The sequence below is a fragment of the Manis pentadactyla genome, chromosome 6 (genome assembly GCF_030020395.1).
Source record: "Manis pentadactyla isolate mManPen7 chromosome 6, mManPen7.hap1, whole genome shotgun sequence".
Classification (NCBI taxonomy): domain Eukaryota; kingdom Metazoa; phylum Chordata; class Mammalia; order Pholidota; family Manidae; genus Manis; species Manis pentadactyla.
This window is the reverse complement of record NC_080024.1, coordinates 105,473,588-105,494,632: the sequence shown is the minus strand read 5'-3', so window position 1 is coordinate 105,494,632 and position 21,045 is coordinate 105,473,588. Positions and strand designations below refer to the sequence as shown.

General features: G+C 42.2%; 1 protein-coding gene across 29 annotated transcripts in view; it reads left to right on the top strand.

The window, feature by feature from the left end:
• The window catches only part of LDLRAD4 (low density lipoprotein receptor class A domain containing 4), a 514,307-nt gene that overhangs the window by 463,682 nt on the left and 29,580 nt on the right, over positions 1–21,045 (top strand). Inside the window, exon 1 of one of the 29 annotated variants that reach the window (XM_057504016.1) lies at positions 13,681–13,883. The exons of 27 other annotated variants lie outside the window; for them this stretch is intronic. Coding sequence is in view for 1 of the 2 variants with exons in the window: in XM_057504012.1 (XP_057359995.1) it covers positions 14,500–14,569 (70 nt within the window). In the remaining variant the exon portion in view is untranslated. Of the gene's footprint in view, positions 1–13,680; positions 13,884–14,412; positions 14,570–21,045 lie in introns of those variants that run through there. One more of the 29 variants, XM_057504012.1, reaches the window with a different exon arrangement.

Here is a 21,045-nt window from a genome sequence, read left to right as displayed (position 1 = left end):
GCTGCTTCTAGCCTCTCCTTGGTCTGTCTTTCCCCAGGCAGGGTCATTACATCCAGGGTTGCCACAAGTAACACCAGGCTTCGATTGCAGTATTGATCAGGCTTTACATAGTGAAGCTAGAAAGAAACAAAAAATCAAAAGAGAGAAGAAACTCAGAAGAGGGAGAAGTGGAGTGTAGGAAAAGGAAAAGGGGCTTTGAGAAATAAGGAAAGCCCAGGGGAGGCAAATGGGTGGAGGTGTGGTGGGGAGAATAAACAAGCAGATGGATGGAAGGAAGAGACTATCCCTTACTGCACGGGGCATTGGCCTCTCCTGTAACAAAAAAATAGAAAGCAAATGAAGAAAGACAGAGGCAGGTACTGAGAATGTGTGGCAGGGTGTGTGCATATGTGTGTGTTCAGAGTCCACTTGTGTGTAGCAGACAATCCAAGTGACCCACAATCTGCAGCATCACATGGCAGGGGGGTGGGGGTGCCACTTTTTGCATGTCCTGAATTGTGCATTCGGAATTCACGTGTACCAGGAGCATCTGCCCGTCCCAAATGCCACCTCTGCCACAATGCCTCCTGGACCACCTGAGTCCTCACCGATTTTTTTTTTCCTTTTCAAATTGGCAGTGCTTATAATCTCTACCAAGGACTCACCCCATCATGGAATTATGGCTGGCAAGGCGTGTTGGATATACATGATCAGCGTCTAGACCCAAAGAAGTCCTGCCTCCTGACTAGTCCTTTCTGTATCCATCAGACCTGCAGACATATTAAAAGCTCAGAAAGCACTTGCTGATCACTTGCCCTGGAGATTTAGTTTAACTTGGGTTTTTTTTTTAACTTTTAAAGCATCTTACATTGAAAACTACTTTGAAAGACCAATTTATTTTTAATCCAGAGGCCTCATTATTTTCACACGAAAAAGAAGAAGCAAAGAAGAAGACTGATGCTCATCTTCTCACTGGAATTTTTTATGCTTTTTGTTTTAAGATGTTTTTTTAAGTATGAATAAAAAAGAGGAGAAGGCCCTAACCCAGTAGTCACGTGTGGGTTTTAGTTGACTTTAATTAGGGAGTTACAGGGCTCCCTTGTTATCTCTGAACAATTAAAACACCCAGAGAAAGAAAGGCAGAATTCAAATCTTGTGCTCTGTTTGCTCGCTATAGAATATGCCATTTCTTCTCACACTTAACAAGTTTTAAAAAATACTTTATAAATAAAAATTCTTTGGAGATTTTTTTGAGATTTTCTAAGGTAATAATTTGTCTAAATTAAAGATTTTTATTATAGGAAATGGTTTGGCATAAAAGATTTTTGACTTCCACATTTGATATCACAGGTAATTAGAATACGAATGAAGAGGTTAAGTAAATCAGCCTTGGCTTTTTGTTTCCTCCCTAAGTCAGCTAAAGTATGAAAGAATGTATTCCACAAGGATGTGTGCACACGCACACTCATGCGTGCATGCCTGTCTGTATGTAGAGAGAGGAAGACAGCAGAATTTTTAAAGTAAATAGAGCAGCAAGGCAGTCTAGGATTGTGATTCTTTCTTTCATTTTTTTTTATTGAACTATAATTGATATACAATGTCATATTGGTTTCAGATGTACAATGTAGTAATTCAGTAATTATGTATACATTACTAAATGTTTACTATGGTAAGTGTAGGACTATAGGACAATGACTCTTAACCCTGGCCACACACTAAAATTACCTGGGAAGCTTTAAAACTTACAGATGCCTAAGCCCACCTCTTAGGCCTCGGATTTAGTCAGTTTGAGATGAAGCCTAGGCACTGGTATTTGTAAAATGCTCAGGTGATAAAATCTGCAGCAGCCTGTTGAGAAGCACCGCTTGAAAGAATGTATGCAGAGTTAGTTCAAAGATTATAAGCAATGGAGCAATATAGAACTCGGCTGTCACTTGTGAATAAGCCCAATGAGAAATAATGCATGGTTTATAATTGTATGCTACTTATACATGTATTGTTTTATTTGATCTTTATGATACCGTTAGGGCATTGAGGGTGACGATAACCATTTTATAAATGAAGAAACTCGTAAGGAAGGCTATGTGACTAATCCAGAGTCACACAGTTTGCAGGTAGGACCTGGATCCTCCAACTAGAGGGACAATGCCCTGGTGTACATGTGTTATTAGTCTTCTGAATTACAACCACAAACCTTAAAAAGACTTCATTAGTGTATTGCTGGTATTTTCTTGATGAAGAATTGAGTTTTGTGGAAAAAGATGATTTACCTTGTTTAATGGGGAGAAATGAAATATTTGAATAGTCAGTTACTCTTTCATCCAGTGTCTTTCAAAGATTTTTAACCTTAACCTACAGTGAGAAATACATCTTCTATCACAGCCCATTTGCAAACATGGACATGTACATGCAGAACCCAAACAAGCCTTCTTGTGGTGCTTATCCTTGCTACTTGCACTCTGATATTTCCCATTCTGTTTTGTTTCTTTAAATTCTGGTTGCAGCTGCCTACTACACCGACTGCCCTAATAGGCTGTGACCCCAGGCTTGAAAAACACTGTACAGCTTCCCTTCCTTCTGAAGGCCCAAGAAGCAGTAAAACCATGATTAGGGAGCGATCAAACAGCCATATGGGAAGACCTGCTCTAGGCCGAACAGTGAATACTATTTGGTAGAGTGAGCAGGAAATATTATTACAGGTGTCCTTGAACATCATGAGTGTTAGGACCACCGGCTCCCCCAACACTTCCATGCAGTGGAAAATCTGCATATATCTTTTGACTCCCCCAAAGCCAGAAGCCTTACCAATAACAGTCAATTCACACATATTTTGTATGTTACATGTATTATATACCATTTCCTAGAACGAAACTAGAGAAAATGTTTTTTCAAATTGTTAGAAATCTCCAAAATTTTCTAATGTTTTTATTGACAAATACCTATGCATAAGTGGACCCACACAGATCAAACTGTACTTAGTAGGCTTGGCAGTATGTAGTCAACCATACTTTTAAAACCCTTTTAAGGAAAAATCACACAATAAAGAGTGTAGGTGTGATTTTTTCAAGGCAGGATCATGGATGTTATGATCCCTTCAGTTTTTAATGTTGCATTTAACTCTTGGAAATATGAGATCAGAAAAAGAAGTATGAACATATAGCATTTATAATCTACACATATTTTAGAAGGAATTTGTAGTTTCTTCTAGAAATCATGTTTCCCAGTTGGGGTGTAGAAGGAAGCCAAAACTTGGTGAAGTGATTCAGGTTCTAGCAATTTCTTAAGAATTTTATTATCTGACTCACATTTTAAAACTTGTTTGTATCAAAAGAGACTTTACATGTAGTAATATCATTTAAATTTTTTTCTAATTGCTTCTGTTTTTCATGGGGGTCAGGAAGGCAGTCTAGTCTTGTTTCTCTGGCAAGACTGTGAGGTTTTTGCAAGCTGACCTGGGCATGGATGTCTCTTTTTCCCTTACAGTGCTTTACATACCGTTGATTACAGAAGATACGCTCTCTGATGGTTCACCTCAGGGAAGCTTAGCTTGCATCTAGGTGTCTGATTTGTGGCCTAGAAATGCAGGGGATTGTGCCAAGGATCATGGGGATGGAGGTGTTTGGTAGTCTTACAACATTTTTCTTCTCCTCCCAAACTTCCGTATATCCAGAATTTCCATAACCATCCTCATTTAGCATTTGCATATATTCACACATGCACACCCGTAACTACACCCTACACACAGCACATCTGTGGGTCCTAGAGAGAGCGTGTCTGCAGAGTGGTGCTGTAAGGAGCAGCTCCCCGCTTAGAGGCAGCATGAGTGTGTGCCCATGAGCTTGCCTGGTGGGGGCAGAGCTCAGAGGAGGGAGGAGGTGGCTCTGGGCTCAGTCTCTTTGTCCACCATGCAGCTGACAGTGTCAGCCACCGTAAGTTCTGGCCACTGCAGGTCCAGCTTGTCCTTATTCTAAGCAATATTGTTTGATTTATACCCATTGTGAACCACTGGTTAATGTTGAAATAATAGGAGATTAAAAAATTATAATCACTTGGCAAGTTTATATCAGTGTTGTCTTGCTCAGGTCTGTGTGTTTCATTATTCTGATAGATATTTCTGGCTTTTCAAAATTTAGTGTTGAAGAAGAGAAGTATGTTGATAATTGCATTCTGGTTAATTTTATATTTATGGAAAAGAAAGATGATCCACACCTAGAAAGATACTTGAAAACAATGGCACAAAACATAAGTATTACAAAACGAAACCTATTGATTATTAAAGCTGGAAATACAAAAATTATAAACAGTAGAAGAAATTGCTAATTGTTAATAATCATAGAACAATTTCATTTCACAGTTGTTTTTTATTATATTGCTTTGTTAAGATATAATTCACATACCATAAAAGTTCCATTTAAAAGTGTACAGGTCAGTAGTTCTTCATATTTTTAGAGAGTTGTGCAACCATCACCATGATCTAAATTTAGAACATTTTGTTACTCCAAAAAGAAACCTTGTAGCCATTAACAGTCATCCCCATTTTCTCCCAAGCTCCCAGCTCTAGACCACCACGTATCCTCTCTTTGTCTGTATAGATTTGCCAAGTTTGGACATTTCATATAAATGGAGCCATACAATATTTGGTCTTTTGTGATAGGCTTCTTTCACTGAGCATGATGTTTCTCAAGTTTCATCCATGTGGTAGCATTTATCAGTACTTCTTTTTTTGACTGATTAATATCCCACTCTGTGGATGTACCATGTTTAGTTTATCCATTCACCTGCTGATGGACATTTGAGTTATTTCTACTTTTTGGCTATATATGTATATACATCTTTGTGTTCATTTATCTTAGGTATATACCTAGAGTGGAATTGCTGGGTCACATAGTAACAATGCTTAACTTTGAGACGAAATACCAGATTGTTTTCCACGGCAGCTGTATCATTTCACATTCCTGTCAATAAGGGATGAAGGTTTCCATTTTTGTATGTTTTCACAAATGCTTACTACCAGTTTTTTTATTATAGTCATTCTAGTGGGTGTAAAGTGGAATGTCATGGGGGTGTTGATTTGAAGTTCCCTGATGGCTAGTGATGCTAAGCATCTTTTCATGTGCAAATTGGCCACTTGTAGATATTCTATGAGAACAGTTTATTGGGTTGTCTTATTATTTTTGAGTTGTAAAGGTTCTTTATATATTCTAGATACAAGTCCCTTCTCAGATATATGATTTGTAAAAATTTCCTCTCAATCCTTTACTTTTCCTTGATGGTGTCCTTTGAAGCACAAAAGTTTTTAACTTTGATTAATATGATGTATCAATTTCTCTTTGTTGCTTTTACTTTTGGTGGAATAAGAAGGCTTTTGGCTAATTAAAGATCACAAAGATTTGCTCCTGTTTTCTAAGAGTTTTATGGTTCTTGGATGTAAATATATATTCTATTTTGAATTAATTTTTGTATACAGTATGAGGAAGAGGTCCAGCTTCGTTTGTTCTGCATGTGGCTATCTGGTTGTCACATTTGTTGAAAAGTCTCTTCTTCCTGAATGATTCCTAAATGCTTCGTGTTTCCATGTGGTGATTTCATCACCTACCTGTAAGGATTCCTCATTTTTGAACAAAAAAATCTGGCTAACACTGTAGTGGGTTTAAAAATTATCTCTTACTCTCAGTACTTTTTCAGCTCATAAATGAGTAAGGTATTAAACTGGATAATTCCTTCAGGTTCCTTGGGATCATTAATATTAGAATCCCTAAATGAGGATATTTTGAGAAAGAAAAGAAAGGGTTATAGACACAACAAGTTAGAAATAGGAAGGAAAAAAAGGAGGGGGTGCTTTTTTCTGGAAAACTCTGATTTTTATAAATTTTTATTTTTATTTTTATTTACTTTCTTACACTACCAGCATAGAGCCGGCTGGCTACTTCATTTTTTCAGAGCCCAAGGAAAGGAAAGACATAAAAGACAATACCCTTAATGTACCAGAGGACAGGTTTAGTTTAACATAAAGGAAAATTGCCCAGTAATACAATTAAGTTTGCTTCTAACACTGTCTTCCCTGAGGTGTGGACTCCCTGCTCCGATGGTGGGGGTGTGGGAGTGGTTAAATGGTCTCTGTGCACTTCCAGCCCTTCTAAGAGCCTAGGTCTAGGAGAAGTAATTCATCACATCTTTTAAATGGGGCCCTTCTGAAAACAGTATTTTTTTGGACCTGCCAGATTTAGAGTTAGCCTGATCAGTGGTTAGGATTTTCTGGAGAGAGACTTCCTGGTCCAGTTCTTGGCACTGCCACTTACTAGCTGTTTGACATTAGGCATGTCACATAACCTCTCTGTGCCTCGGTTCTGTCATCTGTAAAGCTGGGATAATAACTAGTACTCATATGGTACTTGTAAGGATTAAATGGTTTAATTAAATGAGTAAAATACTTTGGAATACTGACTGGCAATAGTAAGTGCTATGTAAGTGTTAGCTATCATGATTGTTTTTTTCTTATTTAGGGTAAGTACACTCCTGTATGCTCCTGCAGGACCTTCATTCATTTGCTCACCAGCTCCCTGCGGAGCGCTCTGCTGGGTGCTGCACTGAGTCATACTGGCCTCACTACTTCACTAGCTCTTCTCAGAACATGAACTAGAGACATCATCGACAAGGACTGCTTCTGGCTTTCTTTGTATCCCATCGCCTCACAGTGACTGGCACGTAGTAAGTGCTCAGCTCTGAAACTAGCACAAATGAGGATTGACCGAATGTTTTCAAAGACACCTGATTACCAGAAAGCAATGAGTGATTCGTATTTTTAAACCATATGTGTGCTAGGTGAGTGTTCAAGTGGCAGAGATGAGAACATGGTGTAGTTACGTAGATCTATGGATTATCTTGGATTTTCCGCCTGTGATTTATCCAGTGTTTGCCTTAGCTTATCCTCTAATACAATAGCCAAAACCCTGGAATGTGCCAAGACTTTATCTCAGCTTTTGAAGACATTAATGCTTTTGCCAAAGTCAGGAACCTAAAGGTCTCAGAAGTTTCTGGGCATATCCTGAAATTTGTAAACAAAACAAAAAGGAGCTCCAGAAATGATAGTATGCACCTCTTTTCCACAATCAGATCGTCCAATCAATGCTTACGATTACAAAGGGACCGCCGCCTTAGAATCTTCAAGAACAATGATCACAACATTTTTCAGTAATTTAGCAACAGCACACACAAAACATGGATGCTACATATGTGTGCCATATACCTTACATGTAGAGAGAGTGTACAGTGTTTGCCTGGAGTGTAGTGCTAATGAAAGTGTGTTTCCTTCTCTCAAGGAGTAAAGTTTTTATGGGGGTAAGAACTGGGAAGTGGAATGGTAATATCTGTGATCTGAGTTATAAACATACTGAGCCTCATTTTTTTATGGCCTACACAGAAATAGGATGACTGGTGAAAGTTATTTAGCCTTCCAGTTTTGGGATGAAATTGAGAAATGTAAGACATTTGAAAAGCAAGATAAAATATTTTTCTGAGTAACATCACTGTATTAAACCTTCAAGTATTAAAATTGGCTATTCTAAGAATTAAAATATTTGGTATATTTTTGTATAAAATATGTGTATATTCCACCTGAAATATGAAGGGGCTTGAGTAGATCATTTCTAGTACCCCTTTAAAGATTCTCTTCCTGTGGAAGGCAGTATGGAGGTTCCTCAGAATGCTCAAAATAGAAATACCATTTGACCCAGGAATTCCACTTCTAGGAATTTACCCTAAGAATGCAGCACTCCAGTTTGAAAAAGACAGATGCACCCCTATGTTTATCGCTGCACTGTTTACAATAGCCAAGATATGGAAGCAACCTAAATGTCCATCAGTAGATGAATGGATAAAGAAGAGGTGGTACATATACACAATGGAATATTACGCAGCCATAAGAAAAAAACAGATCCTACCATTCGCAACAACATGGACGGAGCTAGAGGGTATTATGCTCAGTGAAATAAGCCAAGTGGAGAAGGACAAGTACCAAATGATTTCACTCATATGTGGAGTATAAGAACAAAGGAAAACTGAAGGAACAAAACAGCAGCAGAATCACAGAACCCAAGAATGGACTAATAATTACCAAAGGGAAAGGGACTGGGGACGATGGGTGGGAAGGGAGGGATAAGGGTGGGGGAAAAGAAAGAGGGCATTATGATTAGCATGTATAGTGCGTGGGGGGCACGGGGAGGGCTGCGCAACACAGAGAAGACAAGTAGTGATTTTACAGCATCTTACTACACAGATGGACAGTGACTGTGAAGGGGTATGTTGGGGGGACTTGGTGAAGGGGGGAATCTAGTAAACATAATGCTCTTTCTGTAATTGTAGATTAATGATACCAAAAAAAAAAATGAACCTATGGGGTCAGGATAATGTAATGGTTGTCCTGGAGCATGGTAGTGACTGAAAAGTGCTTCTGGGGGTGTGGGTCATTACATGGGTGTGTGCACTGTACTCACCAAGCTATACACTTACGATTGGGGCATTTTTCGGTGTTATGCCTCAATAAAACATTTAATCTAGAAAAAAAAAAAAGATTCTCTTCCTTCACGTCAGTTTTGTGAAGGCACCATCCTAAGCCTTATTGATAGGAGAAACTTTGGGGTGTGCTGGCCGCAGCTGATCGCCAGCAGAAGTGGGAATCTGTTCCCAGAATCCTGCAATGCCAGGACTCTTCTTCCCTAGCATGTGGCTCTCTCAGGAAGCAGGGAGGCCCAGGAGGACATGAGAGAGCTGGGCCAGATTCATAGGAATGGATCAGTGGCATTTTCATAATTCTGTTCTTAAGAAGAGTCTACTCATGATACTTGAGTTTTGCCAGAAGGAAAAATTGGAATTCCTCTTAACATGTGTTCAGAAGTACTTCGGGACTCCTGGAGTTTTTATGAAGAATGCAAAATATCCTAGAAATTGGATTCCAACACCAGAGACTCTGTTAAGGTGATTAGTTTCATCATTATCATGAACCCTGACACCATGTCATCCTCTACTGCTTCTCCTAAGGGGTGTGAATGGATCAGCAACAGCCCACCAGCACTGGTGGGAGGACAGCAGGACACACCTGCCCTGGGTGCTGAGCCCTGCCTTTAGCCCAAGAGGGCGGCATTATGATTTTACACACATGTGCACACAAACACTTGCATGTCAAGTACTGTTCTTTAAAATCATTGTTGAGTGTCAGTGGCTTGGGCTCAAAACAGATCTTAATTCTACTCTCATTTCCTCTAGGAGATGGGCACAAGTCACAAATTCTTTGAGCCCTAGGTTTGCCCATTTAATTAATGTTTGAATTAGAGCAAAATTTCAGAAACTTTCATGTACAGATGAATCACCTGGGAATTTTGTCCAAATGCAGCCTCTGGTTCAGTAGGTCGGGGTGGGCCTACATTTCTAATCAGCTCCCTGCTATTGCTGATGATACTGGGCCTTGGACTACACTTGGAGCAGCAAGGGTTAGATGTGTTATTTTATGTCATCCTTCCAGGCACACTGTGATACATGGGTATTCTTAGCCTCATTTTACAGATGAGGAAACAGCCTTAGTTCAAGGTGACAGTCAGATGGCAGGACTGGAACCCATCCTTGGGTCTAACTGGTCCCTGAATTTAGCCACTATGAAGACTTTAAACTTCTTCCTTTTTCTTCTGGGACTTAGAAGAGTTAACTGCAGTTTTCAAAGGTAATCCACTTAGTTAGGGAGTAGCTTAGCCATTATGAAAATCTATGCCGTCATAGATGCAGAATAATATATAATTTTTTTTTCCGTTAGAGAAAAAAAATACTATAGTGGTATAGATGATATATAAGGTAAACTCCAAAGTCTGTTAAGACAGGGAGTATTGTTGCATATTAGGAAGCTACTTTTAGGCTATTTATTTTAGCTAATTTATTTAATAAACTTTTAACCAACCTTGTCAGTTTGTTCCATAGTATTGCATATTTTTATATTTGCTGACATTTCTATGAAACGTTGAGGTATTAAGTACTGTGGAACACATGCAGAATATTCACATTTCTACACAAAAACCTCTCTGTTGCAATTTTTTGAGCAGTCAGGACACATTAGTAAATTATTCCATGCTACAGACTCATGTCCACAATTATCAAACCATTACTGTGTTTTGAGTCTGTAGGAGTAAAAGTTTGTGTTCATTTAAAATCCTCATTCATGACCATAAACAGAGCAAACTTACTTAAAATGTACTGTTTTGTTTTCTAAGGGCAAAATTCCAAGGCTTAATTTTTATGTGGAAAACTTCATCTCAGAGCAGAATTTTACAGCATAGTCATAAGCCTCAAAGAATGGGAATTTGGAATGGACCAGGCCATCCGTTCTTAACCAGTCACATTAACAGGCTTACAAGACACATGGCAATGGTTCTGAGAGTCTCTGACAACATGCAGAGACATACAGAATCTTTAATGTAGATTTTCAAGTTAGTGCCCAAAAGGAATCAGGTAGTCAGGCTAAAAAAAGTCCAGATAAGTCTGTATTGATCTGCTGACCTAGTTAGTTCTTTGGTTAGTTTCAATGAACTTCAGTTTGTTGATTGTTGGAGAATTCTAAGTTCACCGCCCACTGTTGGGTGGGTGGATAGGAGCTTCTGGGTCAGCATTACAACTCCCAGCCTGCCTCTTAGCAGCCATTTATTTACCTTGGACAAAAGGCTCACCTTCTCTGAGCCACAGCTCCCTCCTCTGTGAAGTAGGAATAATGAAATGTAATTCACAAGTTGGTATGAGTAAAAGATACAGTGCTTTAAAGTACCTAGTACATAGCAGTTTATAAATGCTAATTTTCTGCTGTATAGCAATTGTGAAAATTTCTATTGTCAGTAAGCGATACCTGTTGAGGGTGGGAACTTGAGGGGGAGAGACAACAGGGTACACCAGGAAGCGCAGGGTACACCAGGATTGGCCCAGGCCAGGTGATAAGCCAGGTTGTATGAATCAGTAAGATTCTGGGATAGCAGAGCACCCCTTTTACCACCCAGAGATTCTCTTTGAAGGTAATGAGCTCTATATAGTCCCTGAGCTAAAAATTTCTGCCCAGTGCTGCCTCTTTTAGCTGTTCAGCTCACAGATGCTCCCAGTTTCCAAAGCTTGTCATATTCAGATCTCAGCTGGAAGCAAGTCCTCAGAGCTTGTTCACTTCCTTAAATAAGTATCTACGTGCTGAAGGCACCTGAGACTAGTTCAACCCTACAGAAAATGCTTGTCTGCCAGATTATATTGAAGATCAGTATGTTTTCCTTGTAAGGACTATAACTACTTAGTAAATACTTGTCAGAGGAATTAAAGAACTGAAGACCTTTATGGAGAAAACCTTGAAGATTGGGTAGAGTGCCTTGTGAAGGCAGAGCTCTTGAGGTCTTCACTGCACTCAGCAGACCCAGTGAAGTGTCTGTCCTGGGCGACCCTTCCTCAAAGCATTTCTAAGACCTTGCCTGTACACAGGGAAACCTTGTACAACTTTGGAACATGTTATCAACCACTAAATTCACACTGGTAAAATCAATTAGCCCTTTGGGGTACTACTCATTTTAAAGATGTATATTTAAAGACAAGGAGGGAGGAAAGAGTTCTTGAATGCAAATGTTTTTTACACTTTCCTACTTAAGTGTTTTTGTTCAGCAGGCTAGTGTCCTCCCACACCCTTCTGCTGTGTGTGCTGCCATTTTCTCTGAATTAAGGGAAAAGAAATATTGGCACCTATCAGTTTAAAAGCCCCAGTGACCCACATGCTGTCAGGACCAGCCAGATGAAGTGTTTGTCAGGGCATGAAGCCCCAATCACACTCTGACATCTATGCTTTTTTTCTGAAGCAACCTTATCAGGCCAGTTCTTAAAAGGGAATAGGAACAAAATTAAGGCCACCACCTGGTGACTTAGCCTCAACAACCCATCAGTGAATGCTGAAGAGAGGCGACTCCCTGTGTTAACCAGGCGGCTTGGCTAGCACACAGCCTGTCCCACGGGAACCCACACAGGAACCTACGCCAGCCAGCTGTGTGCCTGCTGCAAGGTTTGGGCAACACTTTGAAGTAAACTGTTATCCATAAACTTAAGAGCTTTGAAAGTGATTTTTAAATAGATTAAACAGTGAGAATGATTAAACAGGATGAACAAGGAGTTTAGTTAAGATTGACTCCCATAACCCAAATGCTCAGTGATAAGGAAGCCAGCCAGATAAAATAAGTGTGTTAAGGCTAGGTGGAAAACCCTACAGCGTTTAAAAATGAAAAAATATGTTGATTTTTCTGACACATAATATATGTACATTAAATAATGTTAAACCCCAAAGTAGACTAACCGCGACTACTTAAACATGCAAATTTTTCCATCAGCAGTCGCAGATTTTCAGTCCAATAATGGTGGCTAAATCCCTAATTTTCAACAACAGACATGAATGATAGTCATATGCAAATTTTTGGATATTCCTCTTTAAGGACTTGGTTTCACAGTGATCCTGTTACCATGACTAAACTGATGAGAAAAATGCCATCCACAGACAGCAGCGACCCTAGGCCTCCAGGGACAGGAAGAGTGGCTCGCTGCTCTCTGATGCCGGCCCTTCTGAGGGGTGTTCCTGCTCAGCACACGTGGGCCCTAACCCAAGCCCCACCCTCTAAATCCACCCAGCGGAGTGCTGAGGCTCTGATAAGAAATCAGGGAAAGTATAACACAAAAGGGGAACATTGCGTTTTAAATTTAGAAATTGCTCAAGAAAAATCAAACTCTCTTGATTGGCACATGCAAATGTGTGCAACTGTTAATTTTCCTGGTGAAATTCCCATTTCTTTCATCCACATGAAATCTCTGAGAAATCTTGACAAATCTTTTGTTCCTTTCCTACCCCACCCTCGGTAATTAGAACATGAGATAGTGATGTCTTCTGGCCAACCTGAGGGCCCAGCAGTGACATCAAGCCCAGACACTGCTACTGGCCCCAGGTGACACTGGGGCAGACAGCAGGGACTGGCTGCTGATATAACTGCCCTCATTTCTCATGCTGGTAGTAACCAACAGAGTTTAGTTTTGCTTTGACAACTCCTCGGACAGCCAAGACTATTGTTATGGCCCACATGTCATTGCTGTTTACCCTAAATAAGGAAAAACAAAGGTTATTTTGGGCACAGAGCAGTGCTTGTGGCAGGGGTTATTTGCAATATCACCATGGCATGCTGCCCTGCTCACTGTGGCCACACCATAATTTCTTCTGAAGAGTGCTGCAACAGACAGGCAGCCTTTTCTTATGTCTCTTCACACAGCCCCAGGGCAGCAGCATGCACCCGAGATGCTTTGTGGACATATAAAACAAACTGTTTAGACTACCTCAAGGGAAAAAAGACTGCTTACACCGAAATGAATCAGGAAAAAGCGCTCTCCTGAGATATATCTCTGCTTTCATGTTTGAATTGCCTTTTCTTGGTACCTGGGATTCTTTTCTCTAATTTCTAAACCTTGTAAATTACAGCTGCGTAGTAAGAGTTAGAGTCCTGTCTTGATAGGCTTCTCTGTGGCTTATTTGTGCTGCCATGCACTGAGAAGTAACGATGAGAACGGGTAGAGGAGAGGAGCTGCCGGGGAAGGGAGGGCACAGGGAGTGGGGGCAGGGGCTGGAGGAGCACCACCAGCATCTTCCCCTGTTGACTTTGCCAGGCGCCAGTGCAGAGCTTAACTGCAAGAGCCACGCAAGCTGCTCCCATCAGTTAGACTCTGGGGCAAAGAGGACCCGGAGGACAGCCGCAGCTCGGCTTCCACGTGAGGGACGCTGTGGGGGCATTCTGAGCCAGACGTGCTCTTGAAGCTGCACCCACAGCCAGGAAGTGCGGGTGGCTGGGCAGCCCTGTGTGTGCCTGCTCTGCTCGGTAAGCTCTGTTTGCATTTCTTAAACTCTGAAAGCTTCTAGCAGCTATCAAGGGAAGAAATATTGTGTTGAGATTTGCAGATTTCCTACTTTCTGCCTTGTCTGGTTTGATATTTGCCTGTTGGAAAGATTACTGAACACAGTAGAACAGGATAATCTGTCCAGCTGCATTCTGTTCTGTGTGTAATGTGTCCTGTGTAAGGCCAGGTGTGAGAAATGTGGGCTCATCATTACTATGTGTTGCTATAGACAACACTGGGTCCCCGTCTCCTCTAAGGATTTGAGACCCTGGGCTTGTTATCTGCTCTGTGACACTGCCGGCTTCCTGCCACAGAGCTCCTGATTTTTGTGGATGGCAGTTGATAATTGGTAGCCAGTCTGCGGTCAGAGCCACAGCATTGGAGTCTAGCACCTGGGCTGGGCCCCGCTGATACAGTCGAGAGACAGACAGAAACACACACACACACACACACACACACACACTCGCGGGCTCACACCCCATGCTGGCTATAACTGCAGCTCTGAGCTGCCTGGAGAGGAGCTTGCCTGAAGCTGAAGGGATGCTTTGACCTGGGGGCTGCATCACGGTCGGACTCCCCCTGGCAGAGGACTCGATTATGTCCAGTGACCCCCTCAGCAACAGCACACTGAAGGAGGCCCCGTTTAAAGACCTGTTCTTGAAAAAAGGTACACTTCCATAGGCCAGCTGTGACTGATGCCTGCTCTCCGGGGTTTGTTGTACTTGTTCTTGGAGTTTGGTCTGAGGACAGAGTTGAGAAGAGTGGAAGCTCTTTCTAGAGAAGTTTGTGTTTACCTGAGAGGGGTCTGTCAGCTCTGAGACGATCAGGGCTGGACTCTCCTCAGGAAGATGTATTTCAGGCTTTTCATCTCCTTTCTTGTCTGCCATCCGTCTGTTCATGTTGGAGATGTTACATGTAGATACACAAGTTTCTTGCTTTGGAGTTTTGTTTTTTTCAAATGATCTATACATGAGGCTAGGGTTCCCCACCTCCCACCCACCCACCCACCCACTGCCCCGCGGAAATTCTGTAACTGCTAGACTCATGGCCCTTTTTTTTTCAACCTGAGTCATTGGAAACAGCATTTTAAAGAAAAGATGCATTTCTCAGAATGTGGGTGATGTACTGGGTGGTTTCTCAGGCCACCAGTGCAGGAACAGTAGGTGTTAGGAGAGGACTTGACTGAGAGGGAGACAGAGAGTGCCAAGGGAGGTGAGAGACAGACTGGTGCCTGGCTGCAGAGCTCTCAGAAATCTCTGCTCTTAACTGTGGATAAGAGAGTTACTTGTGCAGCTGTATATTTTCTGATACACCTTCCTAAATTAATAATGGGGTGGGGGTGAGGGTAGATTTTAAGTAAATCCTATAGAGGGAATTTTGGTTTTATGTATGTACTTTTTCCCATTTATAGCATGCCAGAGGGGTAGATTTTTAAAAGGTTTATAATTGCTCTTACTCCTCTGATGTGCTTTCAGAAAATTCTGTCAGTCATCTTTCATTGGAGCATATTTAGCTAAACTTCTTTCTAAAGAGATCATAAAATCCTAGATTCGAAAATGCATGGTGAAAAGTTGTATTTAATGGATGCTTGGGCCTTAGTAAATTGAAGAGATGTTATTCTGGCTGGGTGGACTCGCAGTGTCTGTGTCTAGGGATCCTGTAATCAGTCTCACTGCTAACTGCACCTTCTTGCCAGTGCCATCCAAGGCTCCTGCCTTGGCCTGGAATCGGCTGGACAATTCTAGGCCACACCTTGCCCTCAGAAGGTCTTGTGCCGTTTGGTTGTGATCTGTTCTCATCTCTTCTCCTACAGATTACAGATATAATCTCCCACATCTGTTATCATGCAAAACATTTTATATAAATATAGGAATATAAATAGGGTTCTGTAAACATGTGACCTATAGGAACCCTGAGGCTCTTTCCCCAGTCAGTTGCCTTGAGTAGTAGTAGTTGAATAACTGCTATGGAATATGAAAACCTTTAGCAAAACTTCACCACCAAAGTCATTAGTTAAGTGTTTGGTAGAATATGGTTCTGTGCTAGGCACTGTTAAAAGCAGATTAGACACTTGGGGCCCAGCAGTTGGGGTCCCTTCCTTCTAGGGATTTCTTCATCAGTTTATCTATAATGAGCACCAATTTCATACGCAGGCATGTGCTACCTGCTGAGGACGCTGTCCCAACGCTCACTCCGTGGGGGAAGAAGACCAGAAGATGGACACTAATGAGACAGTGAAAAGTGCTGTGACAGGCAGAGCACGGGAGTGAGCCCGTCACTGAGGGGTTAGGAAAGGGCTCCTCAAGTAGGATGAAGCTGGGCAGTGATGGGCAGTCCGCGCATTCCTGGGGGCTGCCTCTTCTCCTCTTCTGCTGCTCTACTTGTTGTAGGACAGATTTGAGTAGTCAACTCATCCCAAAGATGAGTCTTGAAAAGAAAACTCAAAATGTATCATGTGATCATTAGCATTACAGCTCTGTTTTGCCTTCTGAACTTCAAGCTGTGAAGTTATTCTTATGACAGAGGCTGAATTTTCCCCCTTCAACCATGGTGTTTAATGAGTGTGAACTTTCATTCAAGCATTAGTCTCCAAGAGTATTTTTATACCAACATTTCACAAACTTGAGGCAATTATAGTCTATGCAGATTCCAACTCCTGTCCCCACCCATCTTCCTACCCCCACTGCCCAGTCTCTATAGGATTTGGGAAAGAATTTACCAGACTTTAGGAACATTCAGTCCTTTAATAGTATCTTGGAGCCATAAATAAAGAGTAAAACACCCCTAAGACCATCTCCTCTCTCCGCATGCATCTCTACCAGGAGGATGGAAAGGGAGTGCAGACACGCGTTCATTCTGCCTGACCCATAGTGGGGACCTAGGAGGGCCCTTTGGCAGAGAGGGTGCCTGCAGTGTGAGCCTCTGTGGCAGCCAGCTGTGGTCTCAGCATGCCGGTGGGGTCTAGCACTTAGCGAAGAGCTGGTGCTGGGGTGGGAGCAGAGCCATTCATGTGGTGTGAGGGGCCTAGGGGGGCATTCAGCCCTTGGTGCCATCACAGCAAAATGCATGCCACTTTCTCTGAATGCTGCCAGGGTGTCTGCTTGGCCTGGTGAAAGGAGTGGGCTCATGGGTCTCTCATTAGAGGCCCACACTTTGCCCCTCTCGACCCCATTATAGGGTCTGTAAGGGCATAAATTACCCATCTGGATCTTAAAAATAATTAAACGTTTAGAAAACAGAACTTCCATGAAGGATAATATATTAATGGAGGAAATACCAAACGGAAGATGGTGTTAACCACCCCACAAATAGAAATGAGTGTTATATTGGGAGCCTAAGATGGTAGAACCACACTTCCCCAGAATTCTTTAAAAATAGTGCAGACGCTCATGCTTCTAATATGAGTCAGTTCAGCTCTTCGTAAAACCAGGGATAGACTGAGAGACCTCACACAATTTCTTCGGTTCCTGTAATTCTCCACTGTGCAGCTTGGAATTTCTTGGAGATGTTTCTATAAAAATAGATGTCATCATCACCATCATCACTATCACTGTTTTACAGTAATAAGGTGTCATGACGCCTTCCTGTAAATTTTAGACTAGATTTATTACAAAATGTCTGGAGTTTGCATTGCAATGACTCATCTGTCATAGCATCATAAACCACAGCCCCTGAAAGGAGGGGGAGTGTGAAATTTTGATTTTGGCCTAAAATTCTTTCCTAGCATGGCCTGCTTTGTGGCATTCTTCTGTTGACGTCAGCAGCTATAGGATCAAAAGCTGGCACTGGACTGTATTCAGAATCCATATTGGGCATGTGAAATTTTGGAAACCCTAAAGTATCTTACTGTTTTCTCAGAACTGTACTATTCCTGTAGGTTTTTTAAAAAATGCATTTGTTTTAATAGTTCTTCCAGAATTCATTGTTTTTTAAGCCTTGCCTTTCCAGCCCATCCCCCAAAACCAAAACCACAGGAATTTTCCTTTCTGTGTACCCACAGTTCTTTGCGCCATTGCACATTGCCTCTCCCTTACCACAGGAAAACAGACATCTTGTAGAGCCAGACGTGGCAGACCAGGGGGAGGGAGGGACAGCAGGGCCCCATGCAGTGCCAGGTCTCAGCTGGTGTCTGCCTCCCTTTGTGCCCAGACTGCTGCTCCCAGGCATAGGCTTGAGTGCCACCTTGATTCTCAGGAACCAGTAGCATATGTGTGTCTGTTTGGTAAACAGGCCTCTTCAGGCCCTGTCAGAAGGGTTCCCTGTGGAGTGGGTGAGGGCCTCACTGTGCCTCTGTCACCCTTACACAGCTTTTGCAGCCTGGGCCTCCCAAGTTGGGAGCATACTGAAGAGAAATGAATGAGGTGGTAGGTAGGAGGCTGTGTATGTGTGTGCGCAGGAGGGTGTGTATGTGTGTGAGAAGCACGGGGCCAGGACTTGCCACCTCGAAAGGATTGTGGTTTCATCAGGAAGTGGAGAGTGCTCGGCCTGCCTGAGCCCTGAGTGTATAGCACGGGGAATTGCTGGGTGAGGTCCTGAGAGGCCCCTGAAGCATCTTGGTTGAGATCAGGAGTACAGAAATCTTGAAACTGGACACTTTGAAGAACAGGTGTGCTAAATTTCATCGGATACATTCGCAAGTGGAAATGCAAGGTTGTGTCGTGTTTTGCTAGTTTTGTTTTTTGATGTAAAGCTTCTTTTACTTGCCCTGTGAAAGTTGTTTCCTTGAGAAGGTATAAAACCAGGCCTTCGGTGACAGAGCCACATACAGTGGCTGGCAGAACACTTTGGGGGCCCTGCCTGCCTCTGCGCAGTCTCCATTTGGGGCTGGGGATCCTTGGGGAGGGTTCAGGAACGGCAAAGGAAGAGACAGGGATCATCTATCCCCACTACTACCAAAGGTATGAGGAGGGCGGGAAGGCAGGCAGCTGGACTTGCAGGGCCACAGCCCCCTTCCTGTCTGCCAGGCCATGGAGATCCTAGGATATTGTGGTTTTTACTTACCTGGCCTTTTATGATGCATTTTTCTAGAAGAATTTCCTGTTTAAAGTGAAAGAGGGTGTGGGAGGACAGGTATGGGTGGGTGTGCTTAGAGGGGGTCTTGGAGAAAGAGGTTATTGGTAGCAGGGGACTCTGGACATCATTATGCTTGTCCCTACACACCCTCCCTCTGTTCACTCCAATTTTCACTGAGAATCCTCTGGACCCCTTCTTGGGGGGAAGTATCTGTAGCCCCAAAGAGAGTAAAACCTTAATCTTTTCCAGTTGTTTGAGAAAACAGTCTCTCTTCATTGTCTGGTGCCAAGTTCAAAGTGAGTGTCTGCTGTATATCTGGTGCTGCACGGCTCTGCTGGGGCTCCGTGCCCAGGGGCTCTGTGGCATCTTGTGGGTCCCTGACATTGAGAACTGAAAGCAACACCACAGGCGACTGACCTGCAGCCAGGGGCTGAATCACGGCTGCTCTGCTTGCTGTTGCCCCTCTGTCTGATCAGGTGGCCAGGCCTTCGGGACCTGGGCCGATCCCTGCCTGAGAGCTGCTCCTCGTAGCTGGGCTGTGAACCACAGTGAGTGATGCTGCAAGAACCTGGTTCTGGCTGGCCTCTGCTCTTGCCCTGTCCCAAGTGAGAATGCCCATGAGCCCTGTGTCCTGTGTGCCACAGACACACCTGCTGTGGCTGTCCTCCTGCATGAAAACTTAGGACAGCAACCCAGGAGATGCCCTGACCACATATCAGATCCTGGCATCGGGAGTGTCCCTGAGGTGTCCAGGCTGGTAGGGTTTGTACCAGAGCACCTACTAGCAGTCATTTAGACCACAGTTCTCCACATGTGGCCAAGGATCCCTGAGGAGCCCTGAGCCCCTCTCAGGTGGTCAGTAAGGCCAGTCTCCTACATATTCTTCATCCAAAGCAGCGTGTCACAGAAGAGTGGAAGTGAAGCAGAGGAGGACCTGGCTGTCTTCTTTTAAGACAGATGTTAAAGAGATGTGTACAAGTGTAAAGCAACACCGTTCTTATCATTATGTGTTTTTGTTTGGAAAAATAACATATATAACTATTAAGTATTATATATGTTAACATGTAATAAGTTTATTTTTAATCAATAAATACTTAAAATTTTCAGTTTTAATTTCAAATAAAATCAGTACATGTCATCCATACAAACAAAGCTCTTTTGAGGGTAATCACTAGCTTTTAAGAGTATAAGGGGTAACCGATCCAGAGCATTATTATGATAATATATTAGAGCACTGAAGAGGGTGTACAGTAAGTGTGGTGGACACACGGGGCAGGGTGGGTTTCCAGGATGCTGGTCTGCGGGGTAGTGGGCAGGGCTCTGCTCACGGTGTGTGACAGGAAAGCTGGTGAAGTGCAACCTACAGAGCAAGCTGTCCCTCTGAAAGAAAGATTCTTTACCTGTTTCCCACAGTTTCTTTCTTCCCCTTACTTGCAATGAACTTTTTAATATAATGATAGATCAGAAGGTTTATGCCTTTCAGAGAGTATGAAATGTTCTATGTGCTGTCTCAGACCAAAGGAAATAAAATCTAGAGCCAATAAAGATCTAAATGTAAAAATGCAAACTATAAAAATTGTAGAAGAAAAATACTTTTAGAATATTGGAGAAGACCATCTTAATCAAACAGGAGGCTTAGAAGCATAAAAGAAGATGGTATTAGATGACATAATAATGTTTATCTTCTATAGAGCAACTCAGCAGAATTTAAAGAATTTAAAGAACTAGGAGAAAATATTTGTAACCCATGTAGCAAAGACGTATAGTCATAATATGTAAAGACTGCTTACAAATAAATGAGAAAGAAGTGGGAAAACTATAGATAAACTGATATGAACTAATAAGATTATGCAAAATAAAACTACAAATTACTAATAACCATTTTTTAGAATAACAAATTACTAATAATTACTAATTACTTGTAATTGGGGAAATACATATTAAAACAAAATACGTATTTTTGTCCATCAGATTAGTACAAGTGAAAAGGTTGTGCACTGTTAATGAGGCTGTGGGAGCATGCCCTCTCCTGGCAAGAGCCTTTTCAGAAGGCAGAGCCTTGTACCCAGTAGCATTTAAAAGGATACGTCATTGACCCAGAAATTTTCAATTTTAGGAACCTTCCCTGTA